Raw genomic sequence first — 18,355 nt, 5'->3', positions numbered from 1 at the left:
CGGTGGACTTCATTTGAAATTCAAACAATGTGGTTGATTATTTTTCACGTTGAAAACTCACGCGTCCTGTCATTTCATCAGCAACAGCGATAGAAATTGCGTTAGCTTATATCACTCGCTCAGAGGGCGGTTTGAGGCGCTGTGAGGCCGTGTTACGAGAGGAATGAGGAGAAAGAAAAATCTCCGTTGTTCTCAGTTCAGCTCAGCTCGAAAAAAAAAAGAAAAAAAAAAGAAAAAAGAAAAACCGACTCTTCTTTAAAGATCTTTTTTAAAATCTTAGACTAGACTACTATTGAAAGTGATACTCATATAAAGGAAATTAACTTAAAATCAAGCCTAGACTTCGCTTTTAAAAATCACTATCAGCAGGAGTTTCAGTAACTTTTTCCATAAACGGTTTCCTATGGTGTAATAAGCGGCATTTCTCATTGTTCCTTCACCTTCTATTTCAAAGATTAATTAATTCTGTTGAGGTAAATGCCTTTTGGCGAGCAACTAGATTGGGAAATTGAACTTTTATTTACTATTGATTTTATTTTATATTTGCTTACCTTTAAATTTTCCAGTTTTTCTTGAGCCTCTTGTAGAGATACAGGAACTTGGTGTTCAGTGGCACATCGTTCGAACGTCACCGCGGCTTCCCTAGCCTCGCTTTCAAACAGCTCACAGTTTTCCTTAAAATGCTTGCAATCATTATCGGCATTTTGTAATTGTTGCTTCAGTTCAGACATTCGTGCTTTCGCTTTTGCAACCTCGGGTGCCTTAACCCAACCTTGAAAGCTTCCGCCATATTTGAGATATTCATCAATCTTGGCAATGTGGGCGGCAAGAGTCTCCAACCTCTCGGACATTTGGGAGCTGTCAAGAGTTTGGCTACACTGGTTTTCCTCCAGCACTATTACCGCATCAGCGACTAAATTTCCCGCCGTTTTAAGCCAGCCTTCCAAGGTCTGCTGTTCGGCAACCAGATTTCGTAATTCGTCTATTTGTTTGGAAATCAACTCTTTCAAACTAATTCTCGTGTCATTCATCTGACGAAATCGTGTTCTTATTTCTTCTTTCCTTTCTTGAGGAGCAAAACTCAACGCCACATCCTCATTCCCAATCAGTGCTTCGTAATCTCTTTCCCTCTCCGAAACCTCTTGATCAACTGCCTGGCACACAACGAGTTCTTGCTCGGTCTGCTCAATCTCGCCTTTTTTGGCAATAACGTCTAAGTCAATGTTACCAAGCTTCACTAAAAGGTTTTTGTACAGTGTCACTTGTTCTATGCACTCGTTATCAAAGTCCTGCAGTTTTTCCAGCTGTATTATTTCTTCACCAAGCTGCTGTTGTGTTACATGTACATCTTCCGTCAACTCACGTATATCTTTTGCTATCGCATTTTCGCCGATTTCTTTTCGCTCTGGGCTTTCTTTAGCAATTTGATCGGTCATAGAAACCAACAGCAGCTTACAAGAATCAAGTTTTACCAACGCAACTCTCCGTGATGTAATGCCTTCTTCAATCCAGTTTTCACTTTCAAGATCAACTGACTCAGGGTTATATTGGCTTTTTACTTCCATCAACAAGTCCCTTGTGCGGTCTAGATCTGTTACCAGTTTGGCATGTTGCTTACAGCGGCTTTTAATCTCAGCATCCCTGTCTGCGAATTTTTCTTTCAAACCTTTCAAACTGCTGGATATCTCTTGAAGATTTGTCAGCACCGTCTCTTTACGCTGTCCTTCCCCTTTGATCTTGCTACACTGAGCCAACAATTCTTGAAACATTTTGTACTTAGCCTCCAGAATTGAACGTAATTCAGTGTTAGCCATAAGAGCGCTTTCTAATTCGTTCATCTGAACTACTGGTGGAAGGTCTTTGTGGATAAAAGAAGTACACACATCCCGCACCCAACATTGCAAATTCGAGGTATCTTGCGCAAGTTTTTGTATCTCGGCCTTCTCTTTCTCTAGAGCGTTTAGTTTTCCCAAGGCCTCGGCTTTAACCTCTTCCCATCTCCTAACAACGGCAGCCAGCTTTCGTCTAGGATCAAGATCTTTTTGATCATAAGCGACGTTTGGAAGCTCATCGCATCTATCTGTAAGAAGATCAAGCTTGTTACGGTAGGACTTGATCCTAGAGCAGAGTTCTTGCATTCTCTCCACTCGTTCCTCCACAGATCCTCTATCATTATCCCTTGCTATGATTGCAGCTTCAAGTTCCTTAATACCTTCTTGGCAAGTGTTGTAGTCGTCTTCGAAATCTTTCTTTGTCTGAGCTAAACGCTCAAGTTCGCGTAGCTTTTCTCCTACTGAGGCCTTGAGCTTGCCCCAATCTCCCTGCAGATGTCCGATTTTTGCATCAGGGTTACTGCCACCGCTTTGATTGATTTCGTCAGATAACAGTTTCGCTTCCTTCTCCTGCAAAGCTGTCATGTGATTGTCACGTGACTCCATGTCTCCATAGAGTCTTTTGAGCTTTTCCATTTGATCTTCCAAGGTTTCCACTGTACAAGAAACATCAACAGGGACAGCCGCTTGGTAAATGGTTAGCAAGCTTTCACAGCGAGCTGATTCTTTATCTAACTCGATGATATTAGTTATGCGTTCTTCTGCTCGATGGACTCTTTCTTTTGAATATTTTGCTGCCTCATTCATCGCTGTTTGAAGCTCCCGAATCGAATTCTCCAGCTGTGGCTTTTCCCTGGAATCGACCCTTGTCAAAAGCACATCCCATTTTTCAACAAGGCTGTCCACATTTGCCTTCTCTGATTCAAGTTCTGAAGCCGCTTGCTTAAGTTGACCGAGGATTTCGTTTGCAGTTTGAATATCAGTTCCCTCCGAATCACAGTTCTGAAGCGATTCATGCAGCGCTTTAACGCGAGCTAAGCAAACGTCAACATCACAATGAATGTCACCCACTTCGCAGATCCAGGATTCAAGTTGTTCATACCTAATACGAGCATCTGCACTGATATTCTGCCATTCATCCTTAACTTCCTTCAACTTGTCTTGCAACGCTCCCCTCAGTTCCTCGCACCTGCTGCTCACATGATCACCTTCCTCTTCTAATAAACGAATCTGTTCTTCAAGTTCCTGGCATTTCTTAACTTGCTGTCTCTGTTTTTCGAGCTGGACGTTTGAGTTGTCTTTATCAGCTGAATATTGACAACCATCGACAGAAAAGTTCTTTAACTCGTCCAAAGCTACCTGACAACGTTCTGAGCAAGCTTGGTAATTGTCTCTCGCTTGAAGAAATGCCAGTAAGGTTTCCTCCTTATCAACTGCAACCTCTCTAAGTGTTTCCCATTTCTTTCTGAGGGAATCAAGTTTTCCCTGAAGATTGCTGTCATCTCTCTCTTCAACAACATCCGAACTACTTTTTTTCTCTTCCATCGAGGTTAATACAGCCTCAAATGATTCAATTTTGGGCAGCAAATCTTTAAGCTCAGCATACTGTTTTTCCGCTCTTGTATCGTCCAAAGAGTACATAATATCAGAATCAACTATTTGGGCGGCACTGTTTAACCATTCTTGCGATTCCTCTAATTGTTTTTTGCTTTCTGTGTATTCGTTGATCTTTGCCTCTGTTTCCTTCAGAAGCTGGGGCAGTTCTTTATTAAGATATTCAAACTTCTCACTTGCTTTTACCAGCCTGACTTGAACTCCGCTACGTGCAACAAGGTCTTTATTCCTCTCAAGAAAACTGCGGAACTCCTCTTGTTTATCATCCATATCAGTTTGCAAATAACGCAACTCATTCAGATGCTCAGCCAAGGTGTTCAAACTCACTGGACTCTCTAATGGCTTTTGCAAGACATCATTTGCTTGGTGCAACCAATTTTCATAATGCGTCACTTTGTCTTGAAATTCCTTTGCTTCTCTTAGATGCTTCTCCAATTCCACGCACTTGGCGGACGACTCCTCATGTAATCCCGTCAAAGTGTCGCACAAGCTGTTAAGTTCTTTCGATAGCGAATCTTCTATTGCAGTCGAAACTTTCCCAATGCCTTGGCCAACCTTCACTTTGGCTTGCGTAATACCATGAAGTGCTGTGGCTGACTCGTTACTTAAATTTTGGTATTTGAAAAGCTTTTCTTCTAGCTGCGGTACGTTTCCAAGCTCGTAAACTTGTTCGTCATTGGCTATCAATTCCTTTTTCTGCAATAACCACTCTTTACATGAAGATATTTGCTCTGTAACGTCACTAAGATCGGTCACGCAGTGTTCTACATCTCCGAGCTTTGCCGCCAAACGCCTGTGCATTTCTTCGAACCTGGCCTCTAACGAACTAAGTCGACCTTCTTGTGCTGATTGAAAACCCTCGTTTGATTCAAGTGGCGAATTTTCTACCTTACCTCGTAAGCTTTCCATCATCTGTTCATAAGAGGCGCACTCGTTGCTTAAACTTTTAAGTCTCTCAACTTGTTCAACGACCTCCTCCTTTTCTTGAGCATGGTCGGACACACAAGATATTTCCTTTTCGACATTATCTATCCAACTGATAACATCTTCACAGCTGTCATTAAGTTCCTTCTCTAAAGCAATTCGACGTTCAGTATCCGCTATCTTTTCTGAGAAGCGAGCGAGTGACATTTTCCATTTATCTACAACTTCTGAGTAACCATCTGTGGCATCTTTTGATGTCGAAATTTGATCTTTTTTCTCGCTAAGACTAAAAATCAAAGATCTTTGAGACAAAGCGTCTTCAAATTTCTTCTTCAGTTCTTCAACGTAAGCCTCCATTTCCTCAATGTCAGTAAAACATGGCGTCTCGGACAACACGGTGTTTTCAATTTCCTGCACGATATTTCTGCACTGTCTCAACTCTGCTTCAAATTCTTTCCCTTTTTCATGTTCACCTTGCAGTGAGGACAGATTGACATCCACCTTGCGTTTTAGCTCTTTATAGGAGCTCTGCAAGTTTGACAACTGATACTGAAACGTTTCGTTTTCAGCTTCGTCAGCGTTGTTCAATAGTTTCTCTGCCTTTTCAAGTAAAAGTTTGAGTTCGCTCTCCTTTGACAAGACCAACTGTCGTCGTAATTCAAGTTCTTTCAGTCTTTCCTCTACGGAGGAACTTTGGACCTCTTCCGAGCAAGTTTCAATCAACTCACTCTCAACCCACGACTTCAGTTCCTGATAAGCCTCTTGGAAAGTTTTACTTTCGTTAATTCTCTCCTGCAGCTTAGCAATTTCCATTGCCGATCGCTCTTCTACTTCTTTGACAGAACTTTTCAATTTAGCCACTTGCGATTCGTACATTTCCTTATCCATATCGTCGATATCTTTTAAAAACACGTCGCTCTTCGCCAGCAGTACATTCACTACATTCTCGGAGGATTTACTCTCACCAATGATGGTCTTCAAACTTGCAACATGCTCTTCCAGAGAGGCAACATCGCCGGAAACAAACTCTGACCGCGAAATTTCGTCTGTTGCTTTAACGATCCACTCGTTGCAATTTTCCAACTCTCGGCCAAAATCTTTACAAGATGCAATACGCTTTTCAAGATTCTCGACCCTTTTACAGGTATTTTCTCCAACGTACTCCCACTGTGACCTCAAATCATTCACTTCTGCTTGTAACGCAGACTGCTCCGCTGGTTTCAATTTACTGAGAACTTCTCCGGTCTTGGTGTGAACAGAAGCCAACGCGTTCTCTGTAGAAGACAAAGCTTCTTTTGTGAACACAACTCCTTCTTCCAACAACGGTATGTTTTCCATTTTTAACTCTTCGTTTGCGGAATTTTCCACCTTATTAATCAACCCTTTACATTCAAGCAACTCTGTCACTAACTGCTCTCTCTGGTCTAGCGTCTCTTGGTCTTGCTGAATCTTTCTTGAGATACTCTCCTTGACGTTCAGAAGTTTTTCTGTCAATTCGCAAACGCGGGTGTTGAACGCATCCTGTATTGCTTGACAGCTTGAAGGCATCATCTGGCTCCCTGCCTCAATAGATGCAATTTCGGCTTCGCACATTTCAACATCACATAAAAGTCCTTGCAAGCTCTGCAACTCCGATTCAACGGCTTCGAATTCGTCCTCATTCGAGATATTGTTCAGCCTGAACTGGGCATCCACCAAACTCCGTTCCGCTTTTCCGAAATCCGATTCTAATTGTTGAGCCTGAGTAATAGCATCTTGAAGTACGTTAGCTTGCTTTTCCATACTTTCTCGGAAGTTTCCCCATTCCGTTTTTAGTCCGTCCATCTGGCCTGTAACGACCTCCTCATTTCCCAGATTTTCGCTCTCCCACCTGGCTGCTATTTCTTTTCCTGTCAACATCAGTTCTTCAAACGCGGCTTTCTTTTCAAGGAATTCATTCTTCACTCCGCAACATACTTTCAAAGCTTCTTCCAACCCCTCAATACTTTGAACTGACGTTGGATGAATTTGATTGGCTCTCTCGCGCGCCTCCATAAGCCAGCCCTTTAACTCACTCATGGTTACTACAAACAAGACATTCTTTCTCTCAAGCTCACTACCCAACCTACCCTGTCGACGTCTCTTGCATCCGGCCTTCATTTTTAGAGACTTCCAGCCCTGTTTAAGCTGCAATAGAAAGGTCTCCAGCCGCTCTCTGTCTGGTGTTGCAGTCATTTTATCCAGCATTTCTTCTCCTTTAACGATGGTTGCCTCCAGATCATTGTAATGGTTTTCTATTTCGGAAAGCATCACCACCATTTCCTCTGAATTTTCGGCGCGAGTCATTAATGCTTCTACCCACTCTGACCATTTACCTACTTCTCGGCAAAAGGATTTCACATCTTCCACCATATTCTCATCATCCTCTTCCACATCTTCGACTGTTTCCCCGAGACACCGCCTCAACTCTTTTTCCTTTTCTTTAGATTCATATTGCAGCTTTGACCATTCATCTTTAACACGAGTCAGTTGTTCCATTACAGCTGCTCTCTCCTCGGGAGGGATTTTTTCGCAAAGGTTCTTTCCTTTTTCCATTACCGCCTGCACCATTTCCTCTCTGCGTGTTAATTCCTGACAAAGCTCTCTGTGCTTCCCCAGCTCGGCCTTAATACCCTCTATATCACTAGGATGAGCTCCGTCGGCTGCTATGGTGGCGCTTGCTTCTTGCATCCAAAGAACACACGTTTCTAATTGTTCGTAATAATCTGTCTGTTCTCCGATGCACCGTTCAATTTCATCACCCTGTAAATCGGATAGCGTTCGAACTTTGTCCCATCGTGCAGACAGGTCTTCAAGTTGCTCTTTGATACTGGCTCTCTCCTCCTCGTTCATTCGAGCAGATATCTTTTTGCCTTTGGTCATTATGTCGTTCACAAGCAAACTATGTTGTTGGATTTCGTTATACAGCTTCTCCTGTTTCCGAATGACGTCCATCTGCTCTTCTTCAGGAACAGAAAACATGTCTATCTGTAAAGTGCTCTCTGCTTCTTTTAGCCACGAGCTAAATTCACTCACTTCAAGCAAAAAGTCTTGATTTTCTTGATTTAAACTTTTAGCCTTCTCCTTCTTTATGACTTCACGTTCCTGCACACGCGTAGATTCCTCGCGAACGCCACACATCTCTTTCCAAGTTACACGCAGCTTCTCAAGCCGCGCCTCCAAGATTTCCCGCTCACTTTCCGGGAGAAGATACGAGATTCGAAGTCCAACGCGAAGCACTTCATCTACCGAAGACTCGACGTGCGATAAGTCTTTATCTGTATCATTCATTTCCGTCGCATCGTTTGAGAATTTCTCAAGAACTTCCATACATTCATTGTATTTCACCTCGAATGTCTCCACCTCTGCAATACATTTGATCAGGTAATCCTTTTTCTCAGTGGCCAGCCTATGGACCCTTTTCCACTTATCGCCAACAGCTCTCAGTTTTTCTAACGTTTCTCGTTTCTTTTGAGGATTATCTTGAACGATTTTCTTTCCCTTGTCGCTGAGATTGTTGACAAATTCTTTCTGCGTCTGCAATTCCGCAAGTAAAGGCTGAAAAAATAATAAAGCAGGGAAAATAATTTTTTACTTATCTGATGAAACTTTGCTTTCAACACAAACGGGTACTTAAAAAAAACGCTCTCTCTGATCATTGCACCAAAATTATCCTCGATTGATGAAAAGACGGCAAAATGAAAAAATGCCTCTAGTTTTTTAATTAGTTTTTTCTTTTTTAAAACAACACTTTCAAACACTATAGCATATGCTATAGCTCCTGTAAGAGGGCTTGCTCACTTCCTGTAAAAGGGTTTGTTCACTTCCCTACCTCACAAAGAGACAACTTTTCCTTCATTTCATCCAGTCCAGAAGCTATCCCAAGCTCCCACTCTCCCAAAGATGTTTCCACCTCCTCCAGCACATGCATACAACTCTGGACTTGCGTCTGAAAATCTTGTTGCTGAACGATACACTTTATAAGTTCTTCTTGCTTTGTTAAGGACTTTCGAATTACGCTGGCTTGCAACTCTTCAAGAGCATTTAATTGGCTCTCTAGGAAGGCGCGGTCTTCATTCGGGACCTTGTCCAACAGAAGGCGGCCATTGGTCAATAGTTGTCCGATTTCAGGCTGGGTTTGTTCAAGTTGGTCACAAAGGGCCTACGCGTAAAAAAAGTCAACACACTACCGTGAACAGAGATCTTATCTCTAAGACGTGATATTGTCATAACAATGAAAAAACAAACAAAAAAAACCACAACCAAACAACGAGAAACAGGTAGAGAAAATCAATTTTTTTGGCGCCAAACCTTAACCGAAGCAAGTTGCTCCTCTAACACTTTGAGTTCCGCTGTGCTGATAACTGCTACTCCCAGACTTATGTCTGAGTTGCGCAGTTCAGTTAACCGTTGATCCAGCTCCTTTGTAAAATTCGACCATTCGCAAATCTCGCCTTCAACGTCCTGAACTTTGCTGGAGATCTTTTCCCTTACATCTGACCAGCGGCGTTGAAGTGTCTGAAGTTTACCGTCGATTGTCACCCTTCCCTCGCTGTTGCAGCGTTCCCTGAGGCGGTTGCCTCGCTCGTGTACATCGGAGAACTGTGCCACGTGGCCCTCAAAACTGTTTGCAACGGCCTAGAAACAAGCGAAAGGCAAAATCTTAAGAAAAGAAAACATTTTTAGAGAAGATAATTCGGTTTCATCACCTGAGTTGTTAATATAAATTGGCCACCGTAAAGAGCTTCAAAGCTGACGTTTCAAGCGTTAGCCCCTCGTCAGAGCGAATAAACTCAGTTGATAGAAGCTAATTAGCTTATTTTACTCCCCCACCGACGCTGCACCAAGTTTCTTTTGAGATCCACCCCTTTACTTTTTAGTTTCTCAAGAAAACGCTTTCTTCTAGATTGAAGAAAAACGCAGAGTTTACTTTTAAGGCTACTTTTAAACTCTTCTACACTGTATGCGCAGTCATTTTAAAGAAAACTTGGAAATTAGTTGCCAAGTGCCTTTTCAAACATTATGTCCCCGTTCTTTGATCTTACTTCGAGCAGCAGATCAAATTCAGATGGAAAAGCATAAGAAACTTCGATTGCTTAAAAATGAAAATAGTCGAAATCAGAGAAAATGAAGCAGCTGGCATTTATTATTGCTTTATAGTTCTCTTTTTAATTTTTTCTTTTTAATTTCATAAATATAGACCCTTCTGCAATTAGTCTAGAATTAAAATTGTAAATTTACCTTCAGTTTAGCAAGTTGATTTTGAAGTCCATTGTAACCTGGAACTTTAGAGCTCTCGCTCTCATGAAGGCACACTTCTGTGTAGTTCAGTACATCTTCGAGACGACCAAGGTCCTCTTCAAATTCACTCAGCTCGGCTACCATACTTCTGAGATCTTCGGTTCGTTCTGTAACCAGCTCTTGTACGTTGTTCCACATGTCGTTAATTTGCTGAAGATCAGCTTCTATGGATTGATTCTCTTCAACTTTATTGCTCAGTTCTTGGCCTTTCACGTTCACGAAGTCCAGTCCAAGTTCTTGGATGTCCATTTCCTTGCGTAAATTCTGAAAAAAAATATTTGGTAAAATAGTATAGTCGAGCCTGTGTGAAGGGGCACCGTATTATGCGGTCACTCTGTATTAAACGGTAAGTTGTCGAAGTTCCGAATTTGTTTTCCCTTAATCACTGTCGCAGTCACACTTTACTTAGTTCCAACGGCCTGTTTTATTGTCTTTTACCTGTATTGAAAGGTCATTGAAAGTGGGACTACTCAAATAAAATTAAGAATAATCTTTCACGTTGTTTTTAATCCATGTTTTTCTCCCAAAATCAAAGTAAGTAGTATTTTAGAGCGAGAATCTGTACATTTAGTGGTTTAATTATGGCATAAACTGACATTGTTATCGATTTTTTTGGTAATATCCCTAATCTGTGGAACCTGTAATAAGCGGTCAACCTGTATTGAGCGCCATTCCCCGTGGATGACCACTTCATACGGGTTCGACTGTAGTTATCAAATAGGCTTCTGCCCCAACATACACGCGCCAGAGAAAGCCTCTCGAAAATAAACTTCACGAAACGATATCTCCTAATTTTCCTTGGCTGTCTATCGATCTATCTTAACAACAGCAATACAAGGTACAGGGAAGAATTCTAGAACGACACTTAAGATTTAACTAGCCATGTGATAGATAATATGACATTACTAAAAATTGATCCAGGGCTCGACATGCAAAGACATGCCGTTTTTTGACATTTGTCTAGAAGAGGATAATCTACAGATATCTTAACTCTCTAAAATATTATTGTGCTTTAAACAGATTTAAATCACTCGAAATACATTTTAGCCTTAACTGACTATCAAGTATGCACATGTTAATTACCTCTTTCTCCTCCAACTTTTCCTTAAGCGCTTCAAGATTTGCCGGTCCAGTAAACAACCCTGTATGCGTTCGCTCCAATTCTCCCAGCCACTCGGCCAGTTTGTCTCTGTTCTCTTCAAACTCGTTCCACATTTGAATGGTCTCCTCGATCACGCCTTTGATTGACAACGTGTCCTGACAGAACGCTGCCCAGTCTTCTTCTAACTGGTTCAACTCGCTTTCCACGGTGGCCTTACTATGACCCGAGATGACCTGGAGCACAGTGTCGCCCTTGCTGTAAACTTCACCGATAAGTTGGTCGTTTTTGTCCATTTCGTCTAGAAGTACCTTGAAACGAAAAAAAGATAATCACTGCTTGACAGTTACACAGATAATTTTTTATGTCGTGGCAAAATTCTCTATTTCTAGTCAGTTTAATTCATTGTGATATGCAATAACCAGGAACAAGATAAACTAGATTTTTGAGCCATGAATAAAGTTGAAACAAAAAAGGGGTAATAACAAACTAAGGAGGACTGAAGATGGGTTAGACACAAGAACAATGAAAAGGAAATTCGAATGGCGAACTAAAAAAGTTGGGCTACACTGTTTTCGACGCACCAACCTGTAACTGATCGTTTAAATCCTCCAAACTCTCCCTGTTCTTGTATGGTTCTGTGCAATTTTCCAGTGTGGCCTTAGCAGGACCAAACCACGCACCCCACTCCTGCACGGCAACAATGTACCCGGTAAACTGCTCAACTACATCGTCTATTTCCACATCCATTTCTGGGGCGGGTAGAATGGCCTGCTCAAGTTTAACTCCAGCTTCTGCTAAAGTTTTGTCAACAGACGCTACGTCTAAGTTCTTCTTGAGCATGTCCTCCTTTAAGTCGTCGAGCTCCACTTTTTGACTTTGCAAGTCGTCTTCTAACATCTAGGGAAAAATGAGAGGATTTTAGAAAGAGAATAGCAAACACGGAATATTTGAGAAATCGTTTATTTGAAAAAGAATGTGTTGCCTCTGCAAGCCGTTTGCATAATCGGCGAATATTTACATTTACAAAGGATATATTCAACTATTCTTCTACCAGTTTAATTGTAGCCTTGCAAGAAAGGAGATGTAGCCAGACTGAAGCACATTTGATTTCTATTTGATAGGTTAAAATGAGGGTGAGCCTTATTTAAATCATCACAAAAATCGAGTCCGGCTAAATGAATGCAATCCCATTTTTTTCTTTTCTGTTTTTGACATTCAATCAAAGATTGCTTAATAAGAAAGAACTTGAGCAAACCTTGCCCTCTCGAAGTTTTCGCTGAACTTCATCCACAGAATCATCGGGCGTGTAAGCACACACTGAGAGTTTCTTACAAGTATCTACAATCCTTTCTAGAAGGTCATCCAGCAGGGATTTAATCTCGTCCTCTGTCCTGTCAGGCCTTGATGTCTCTTCACCAGTGACTGTCTCCATACTCTCTTTGGAGCATTCCTCTACCTCCAATGAATGGTCCATTGATTTTGAAGCTCCCACCTTAGTATAGTCTTGATCCGATAAAGTGCCTTCTCTCGAGCGACTATCTAACAAATTCGGTTCGCTGCCTCCAACAAATACCTGGTTGCCTCGAAGAGCGTTCTCGATGAAGACTCCAACGTTTTCATCGAACTCGTCATCTTTGTTTTCTATGTTGATCGAGAAAGTGCTACTCGAGCTCCAGAGCGTGTCCATCGAGCATTCATAAGAACTCTTACGATCACGAACATCCAAAGAGTTTTCACTTCCGAATGAAAAACTCCGAATTCCTAATCTGTGCAACGGAGCACTGTTGGGTTTATCCGGAAGGAATTCCTCCTCACTATCGTCTTGGATACTGAGTTGCGGCGGGACGGAAGCAGGACGTCTAAGTTTTTCTAGTGTTTCCTTCTGTTGCTCGTCTAACGGGATGCCGGCAAGTTCTTGTACACTGCCCCATTCTTGAAAGAAGGGTTGGAAGGACTCGCTTACGTCGACATCGACATTATCAGAAAACTCTTCGACTATCTTTAAGGCTTGAAGACTGAGCCTTTTCAGCTGTTTCTCGCGTGAAGCTACTTCATCCTAAAAAAAATAAGCAAAGCAATTGTCAATTGTTCCCCACAAGTTCCGTCAAATTTGCCTTCTACCCATAAATCTTCTCATGTAACAAGCTCGTCATTGATTTAAGCCAGGTAAATTTCTGAGCCAAAATTGATCCATGCAACTTAAAAATCAGCACCCCTTTCCCTCTTGCAACACAAATATAGGTGAATATTATCAATCCTATGATAAACGAAGAATGAAATATCATTCAATTCTACTCGAAGGCTAAATCAAGCAACGGTCATTGCTATTTCATTTAATATCGTGTTCAACGTTATTTCGGCAACTTTAACTATGAACAAACCTTAAGTTTGCGCCTTCGCATAACAACATCAGGATTCTGGTCCTCTTGATCAGCGGTTGTGCCCAGTTCCTTCTTGACGTCAATTATCCACTGTTGAAGTTCCTGTGTGTCTTTCTCCAGAACTTCGAATTCAGTAGCCACTTGTTCCAACGCCTGCTGCCTAGCTCCAACCTATTGGGATGATAAATACCCATTCCTTGATTTTTTCTGTTTGCCACATGGCTACACCTGTCCCTTAAACTTAATTTAAAAAATGTACATCCTAAAACACTGTTTTAACGAAGCCTAAAACCGGACCTCTAGCGGGTCATCTATACCTGCCTTCGTTACATTTGAGGTTAACTTCTCACGCAAACGTAAGTACCTGATAACCATTTATTTCTACTTAAGAGTTACTCTATTCTCTTAATTATGGGACTCCACCTTGAGGAATACAAGGCGAAAAATCAAGAGATATCGAGCAATATTTGTCACAGGAAGGATAACAAATCTAGAAAACGAAAAAAGTGAATGATACTCATGTTCTACCTTAACTTTGGCCTCATTCCACTTGGCGTTCACCAATCTGAGCTGTTCCTCGAATCCCTGCATATCTACCAGTCCCTGTCCTTGTTTCAGTTCTTCCAGTAATTCAAATGCTTCCTGATTCACGGCTTCCAGAACCAACTCGTTGTCCACCAAATCTTGTCCTACAGCCTGAGAAAACGACATAAAAAATAATACATTAAAAACAGCAGCAAACAGAGAGTCAAAACTCCTGATATGCACAGCACCTTCACCAGACTTTTCTGATACACGGCGGCCAATTTACATAATAAACTCAGTTGATGAGACTAAAATGTCTTGTTATACTTCCCCACTGACGCTGCACCAGTTTTTTGAGAAACTTCCCCCTTTTATTCATTTCTTCCCATGTAAGGCAGGTAAAGTTAGCATACTTGGCAACGCAATGAAAGGTAGGGTTCCACTGCACGTGTTAACACAGCCATAAAGAAACGTTTGCTTTCATGTTAATTACTATTTAAGGGAAACCACAGACAGACAGACACACAAAATCCAATTGTAGCTTGTTTCTCCTTACAAGGGTCGTTATTACTTCCAAAAGAGTTGCCAGAGAAATTTCAAGGCAACAAAACAAAGAGCAAGTGGTTTGTCTCAGTTATTGACCGAATCAGAGTTCCAGCGCTGAGACATCACGCGATATGGCGTATTTCCATTTCATTTTCTGAGGGCCTTCCATGTTTATCAAATGAAACACCCCAAACTTTTTTTTGTTTGTTTGTTTACACTCTTGCTGTCCTTTCACAATGCTCCTCATTGAAGTTAGCATAAAACGACTCATATGATAAAAAGAAAATTTCCTGTTAAAGGCCTAACAGTACCTTGCACTCTTCAATCTGCTTTTTGCAATCGTCAGCGTTCCTAACTTGCCTCCTTGAAACAATCCCTTGCGTGTTCTTAAAGAACGCGTTCATCTTGTGCTTCTGTTGAGCAAACCTGTGCCATTTTCCTGTTACCCTTTGAAAGAACTCTCTCCTCTCCGTGATGTTTTTTTGCAAAGCTTCAAATCGCTCGATCAGCTCCTGGATCTCCTTCATTGCGTTCCCGTCTGCGTCGACCTCCATCATATCCTGTGCCGCTTTGTTCAGTGCTTCTAGGTCACGCTTATGTGCATTCAATCGGTCAAGAATGGCCTGAAATACGACAACAGCAACATTCCATCTAAATCTTAAGGAAGCAGAGTTTACAAGCTATGTTATATATCATATTGCACAATCAATTGAACTAGAGGTGAACGTGACTCACTGCGGCAGGGGAGGAGGGAGATGGGGGAGGGCAACTAATCAATATGAATATATCAAGGATGACACAAACAGCACCTCAGAGGAAGAGTAAAAAAAAATAAAATGCCGACATAATGACAGAAGAACACAATAAGCATCAATGTGAACAACAATAAAATAAAGGACAACCATATCAAATTAAACCCCGACTACGCTAAGAAGAAAACAATGAAAAAATCAACCGGCTCGTATCATAGTGGAAATACTTGAACGTAGCAGTATAGCTGAACTTAGGCCTAAATAGGTTTTTGAAATGTGCCTTTACGCAACTTTTGTTTTCAGCATTAGCAGTTTAAGTTGTATGTTAATCTCGAGGTAACGGAAAAAAAAAGCATTTGGTTATACCTGATAAGCAGTCAGCTGATCCTGGGCACTATCGATGCGATAGCTAGCAGCGTTCTGTATCTCCGCGTCCCCCTCTTTCTTTTTCAGCCACCGAATCATTTTGAGTTTATTTCTGGTAAAGTCCCACCACTTCTTGGCTGTTTTCTCGATGCTTTTCTTCTTCTCCTCCACATCCTGTATGACTGTGTGCCACTCACTGTTGAGATTATTGAGCTTCTCGTCGAAAGCAACGGCTTCACCTGACTCTTGCTGCAGCATCAGATGTCCTTCCTTCACCACCACGTCCAGATCAAGACATTGCTGCTTCCAAATATCAACCTTGGCCTGCATGAACATTTAAACAACAAATAATTTGGTTTGTCGAAGTTCGCCGAATTAAGGTCCACAAGGCGCTTCATGCAATCATATTTTTCTTCACAATCTGAGATAGCTTTCAATCACAGCAAACTCATTCACATTTCTTCCTTTCACAAAGTGCTGTTTGCGTAATCGTGGTCAATCCTATCATTTCTCAGACATATGGTAGTGACTACATCTAGCATCAATCAGTCGAAAAACACACGTTAACAAATTGAGAAAAAAAAGTTTTATCATCTGCTCAAAATACTACCCTTGTAGGGAAATTTTCCACAAAGCCAGAGTTTACAGATCCAACGATCTTTAACCATGCCAGTTAAGGGTCGACGAAGAGGCGTTGGGTAAGAGGAGGGAGGGACCACAAATAGATATTTTGAGCTTCTGTATAGCAGAGTTTACCTTGACCCAACTTAAAACACCAATAACATTTCATTCTCACCTTTGCTTTTCTTGACTCTTCCTTTATTTTTTCCAGCACTGCGGGAGGTATGTCTTTAGCGGTACTTAGCTTCTCCTCGATCTTTTCCAGATATTGCACCACATGCTTAGACGTATCTAAGTAGTGACGTGAAAGAACAAGCAATTGGTATCTTCCAGCAGCCCATCTCAACATTTCGTCCCAACGATCGGTTAAGTTCGTGAGTTTCTCGCCAAGTCTTTCGGCTTCTTCACCTTTACTAGCTTGAAGTCGCACTTCGCGTCCTTCTTTCACGAGCGATTCAAAGGAGTCCTGACGACTTCTGAAACTGGACTGAAATTCCTGGCAAGATAAGGCGAAGATTGTTCTCAATGACTTACTACATAAGCAATAACAGAAACGTATACAGGATTATTTTTGAAACGTTTCTTAATACGTGACTATAGTTGCAACTGCTTAAAAAGAAAAACTATACGAGATAAGATTTTGACCTATGGTCAATTTTCAATTCTGCGTTCCAGCATTTCGGGAGTGTGCTGTTTTTTGTTTTTGTTTTAACATCTCTCTTAATCTGTCTTAAAAATTTTTTCCACCTTCACCCAACGGAAACAAACCTTAAACCGATCGAGACATAATCACTAACGCTTACTTAAAAATCCACATGGTCATTTGTTGTCATTGTGTTTGTTTTGATTGACAGTATTTCTTACTTTACTTGGATTTGACTCTGTGACATTGAATAAAAAAGCACTCTTCTGAAGTTCCTCATAGCACGATTGTTCACATGGAACAGTACTTACCTCCAGTCCCTTCAGTTGTTGCATGGCCTCCGTCTCATCACGTGGTTTTTCAATCTTAGTAAACCCCTCCATTTCCTCGACCCAAGCTATAAATGCATCCAACTTCTCATGGAAGCTTCTCCAATCGCTCAGTTCCTCCTTGAGAGATTCTACTCTCTCTGGAATGCCGTTTGTGAGGGTGTCCCATTTTTTACGCAATGAATCACACTTCTCGTCCACGAGCCTGTCTTGGATGTAAAACATGTACTTGCTGGTGTTTGACAACTCTTGATAATTTTCAACGGCTGACTTGAAGTCACCTTCACAGGTTTCCATCTCTTGTTTTATGGCCTGAAGAAATATACGTTTTACAGTGACATTCAACACCTCGTTCTTCGTAATTACTTAGGATCGCTTGCAATTTTCAGGGAGTACACAGTATCATTCTGCAAGCACCTCTCCGTGATCGAACACTAAATACCGTACCTAACTATTTTGCATGCTTGGTTCGAACATTTAGCCCAGACCTGAAGAGAACCAAATGTTAAAAAATTATAAACACTTTTCTACCCTAACAGTACTATGCAAGTTTCCGTCACACAATAACCTTGTTTATCCCCTTGCTCATCAAGGAGGTCCCAAGCAAAACGCAAAATCGCAACCGAAAAGAAGGGTTTGGAATCTCTAATGCAGCTTCATTCCCACGCTCGTGAGAACTTTTCACTATCTTACCTCGTAACATTCTAGTGCCTCTCTCAAGCTTTGTTCGTCCCTACTCGACAATCCTCTTTCACTCTCCAGTTTGTCTTCAGCTTGGACTACCCAAGATTCCATATTGACCAGCATCTCTTCCTTGTCCACCCACTCCATTCTGAGGTCGTCCAAGTCTTCAAGCTTTTTCTCGGCATTTTGCACGGCCTGGCTCCATTTCTCTTCTAGTTGCTTCAGAGTGTCTTTGATATCAAGATCCTTGACTTTCATGCTGGCCGAAAGCTCGGAACCTTTCCAGATTAAGTTGTCGAGGACACCTCTTAATTCACGCAGATCTGCGAGAAGTATCTGAAACAAATGGCCACCAAAATGGTTGGAGGATCAGGACATTACTATGATAAATTAATACCTGGTCACGCTTACCCTCATAACTATTAGCGCACATTCGACCCTTGAATCGGAAGCAGTTAGGGTTCGAGTCCTCATAGTGAAAGCTCTTGACAAAGATTGAACATATTATTAATAGATTCGCCGATTATGAACCGCATGAAAACCTTTGGTCCATAGTTTTCCAATTATTTCAACGAAATCAATGCCGTAAAAAAAAAAAACCAGCAACAACAACAACAACAAAAGAGATATTTTCGACGTGATAATTCTAAATTATCGGCAGGGTCGGAAATTGTCTAAGAAAACCAAAAGGGGACAAGATGACAAAAAGAACGCAAG

At 41.5% G+C, this 18,355-nt stretch overlaps 1 protein-coding gene across 2 annotated transcripts in view; it reads right to left on the bottom strand.

The window, feature by feature from the left end:
* LOC131798326 (nesprin-1) overlaps window positions 1-18,355 on the bottom strand; it is a 76,639-nt gene that overhangs the window by 30,340 nt on the left and 27,944 nt on the right. For both annotated transcript variants that reach the window (XM_059115988.2, XM_066160395.1), the window contains 14 exons: window positions 17,648-17,974; window positions 16,937-17,266; window positions 16,158-16,478; window positions 15,362-15,685; window positions 14,555-14,866; window positions 13,701-13,868; window positions 13,173-13,343; window positions 12,047-12,847; window positions 11,377-11,688; window positions 10,773-11,099; window positions 9,630-9,953; window positions 8,700-9,026; window positions 8,221-8,550; window positions 552-7,946 (listed from right to left, as the gene is read on the bottom strand). In XM_059115988.2, coding sequence (XP_058971971.2) covers window positions 552-7,946; window positions 8,221-8,550; window positions 8,700-9,026; window positions 9,630-9,953; window positions 10,773-11,099; window positions 11,377-11,688; window positions 12,047-12,847; window positions 13,173-13,343; window positions 13,701-13,868; window positions 14,555-14,866; window positions 15,362-15,685; window positions 16,158-16,478; window positions 16,937-17,266; window positions 17,648-17,974 — 11,769 coding nt within the window. The remainder of the gene's footprint in view (window positions 1-551; window positions 7,947-8,220; window positions 8,551-8,699; window positions 9,027-9,629; window positions 9,954-10,772; window positions 11,100-11,376; window positions 11,689-12,046; window positions 12,848-13,172; window positions 13,344-13,700; window positions 13,869-14,554; window positions 14,867-15,361; window positions 15,686-16,157; window positions 16,479-16,936; window positions 17,267-17,647; window positions 17,975-18,355) is intronic.

This window comes from Pocillopora verrucosa, chromosome 13 (genome assembly GCF_036669915.1).
Source record: "Pocillopora verrucosa isolate sample1 chromosome 13, ASM3666991v2, whole genome shotgun sequence".
Taxonomy (NCBI): Eukaryota; Metazoa; Cnidaria; class Anthozoa; order Scleractinia; family Pocilloporidae; genus Pocillopora; species Pocillopora verrucosa.
The sequence above is the reverse complement of the archived record's forward strand: the minus strand, read 5'-3'. Positions and strand labels throughout refer to the sequence as shown.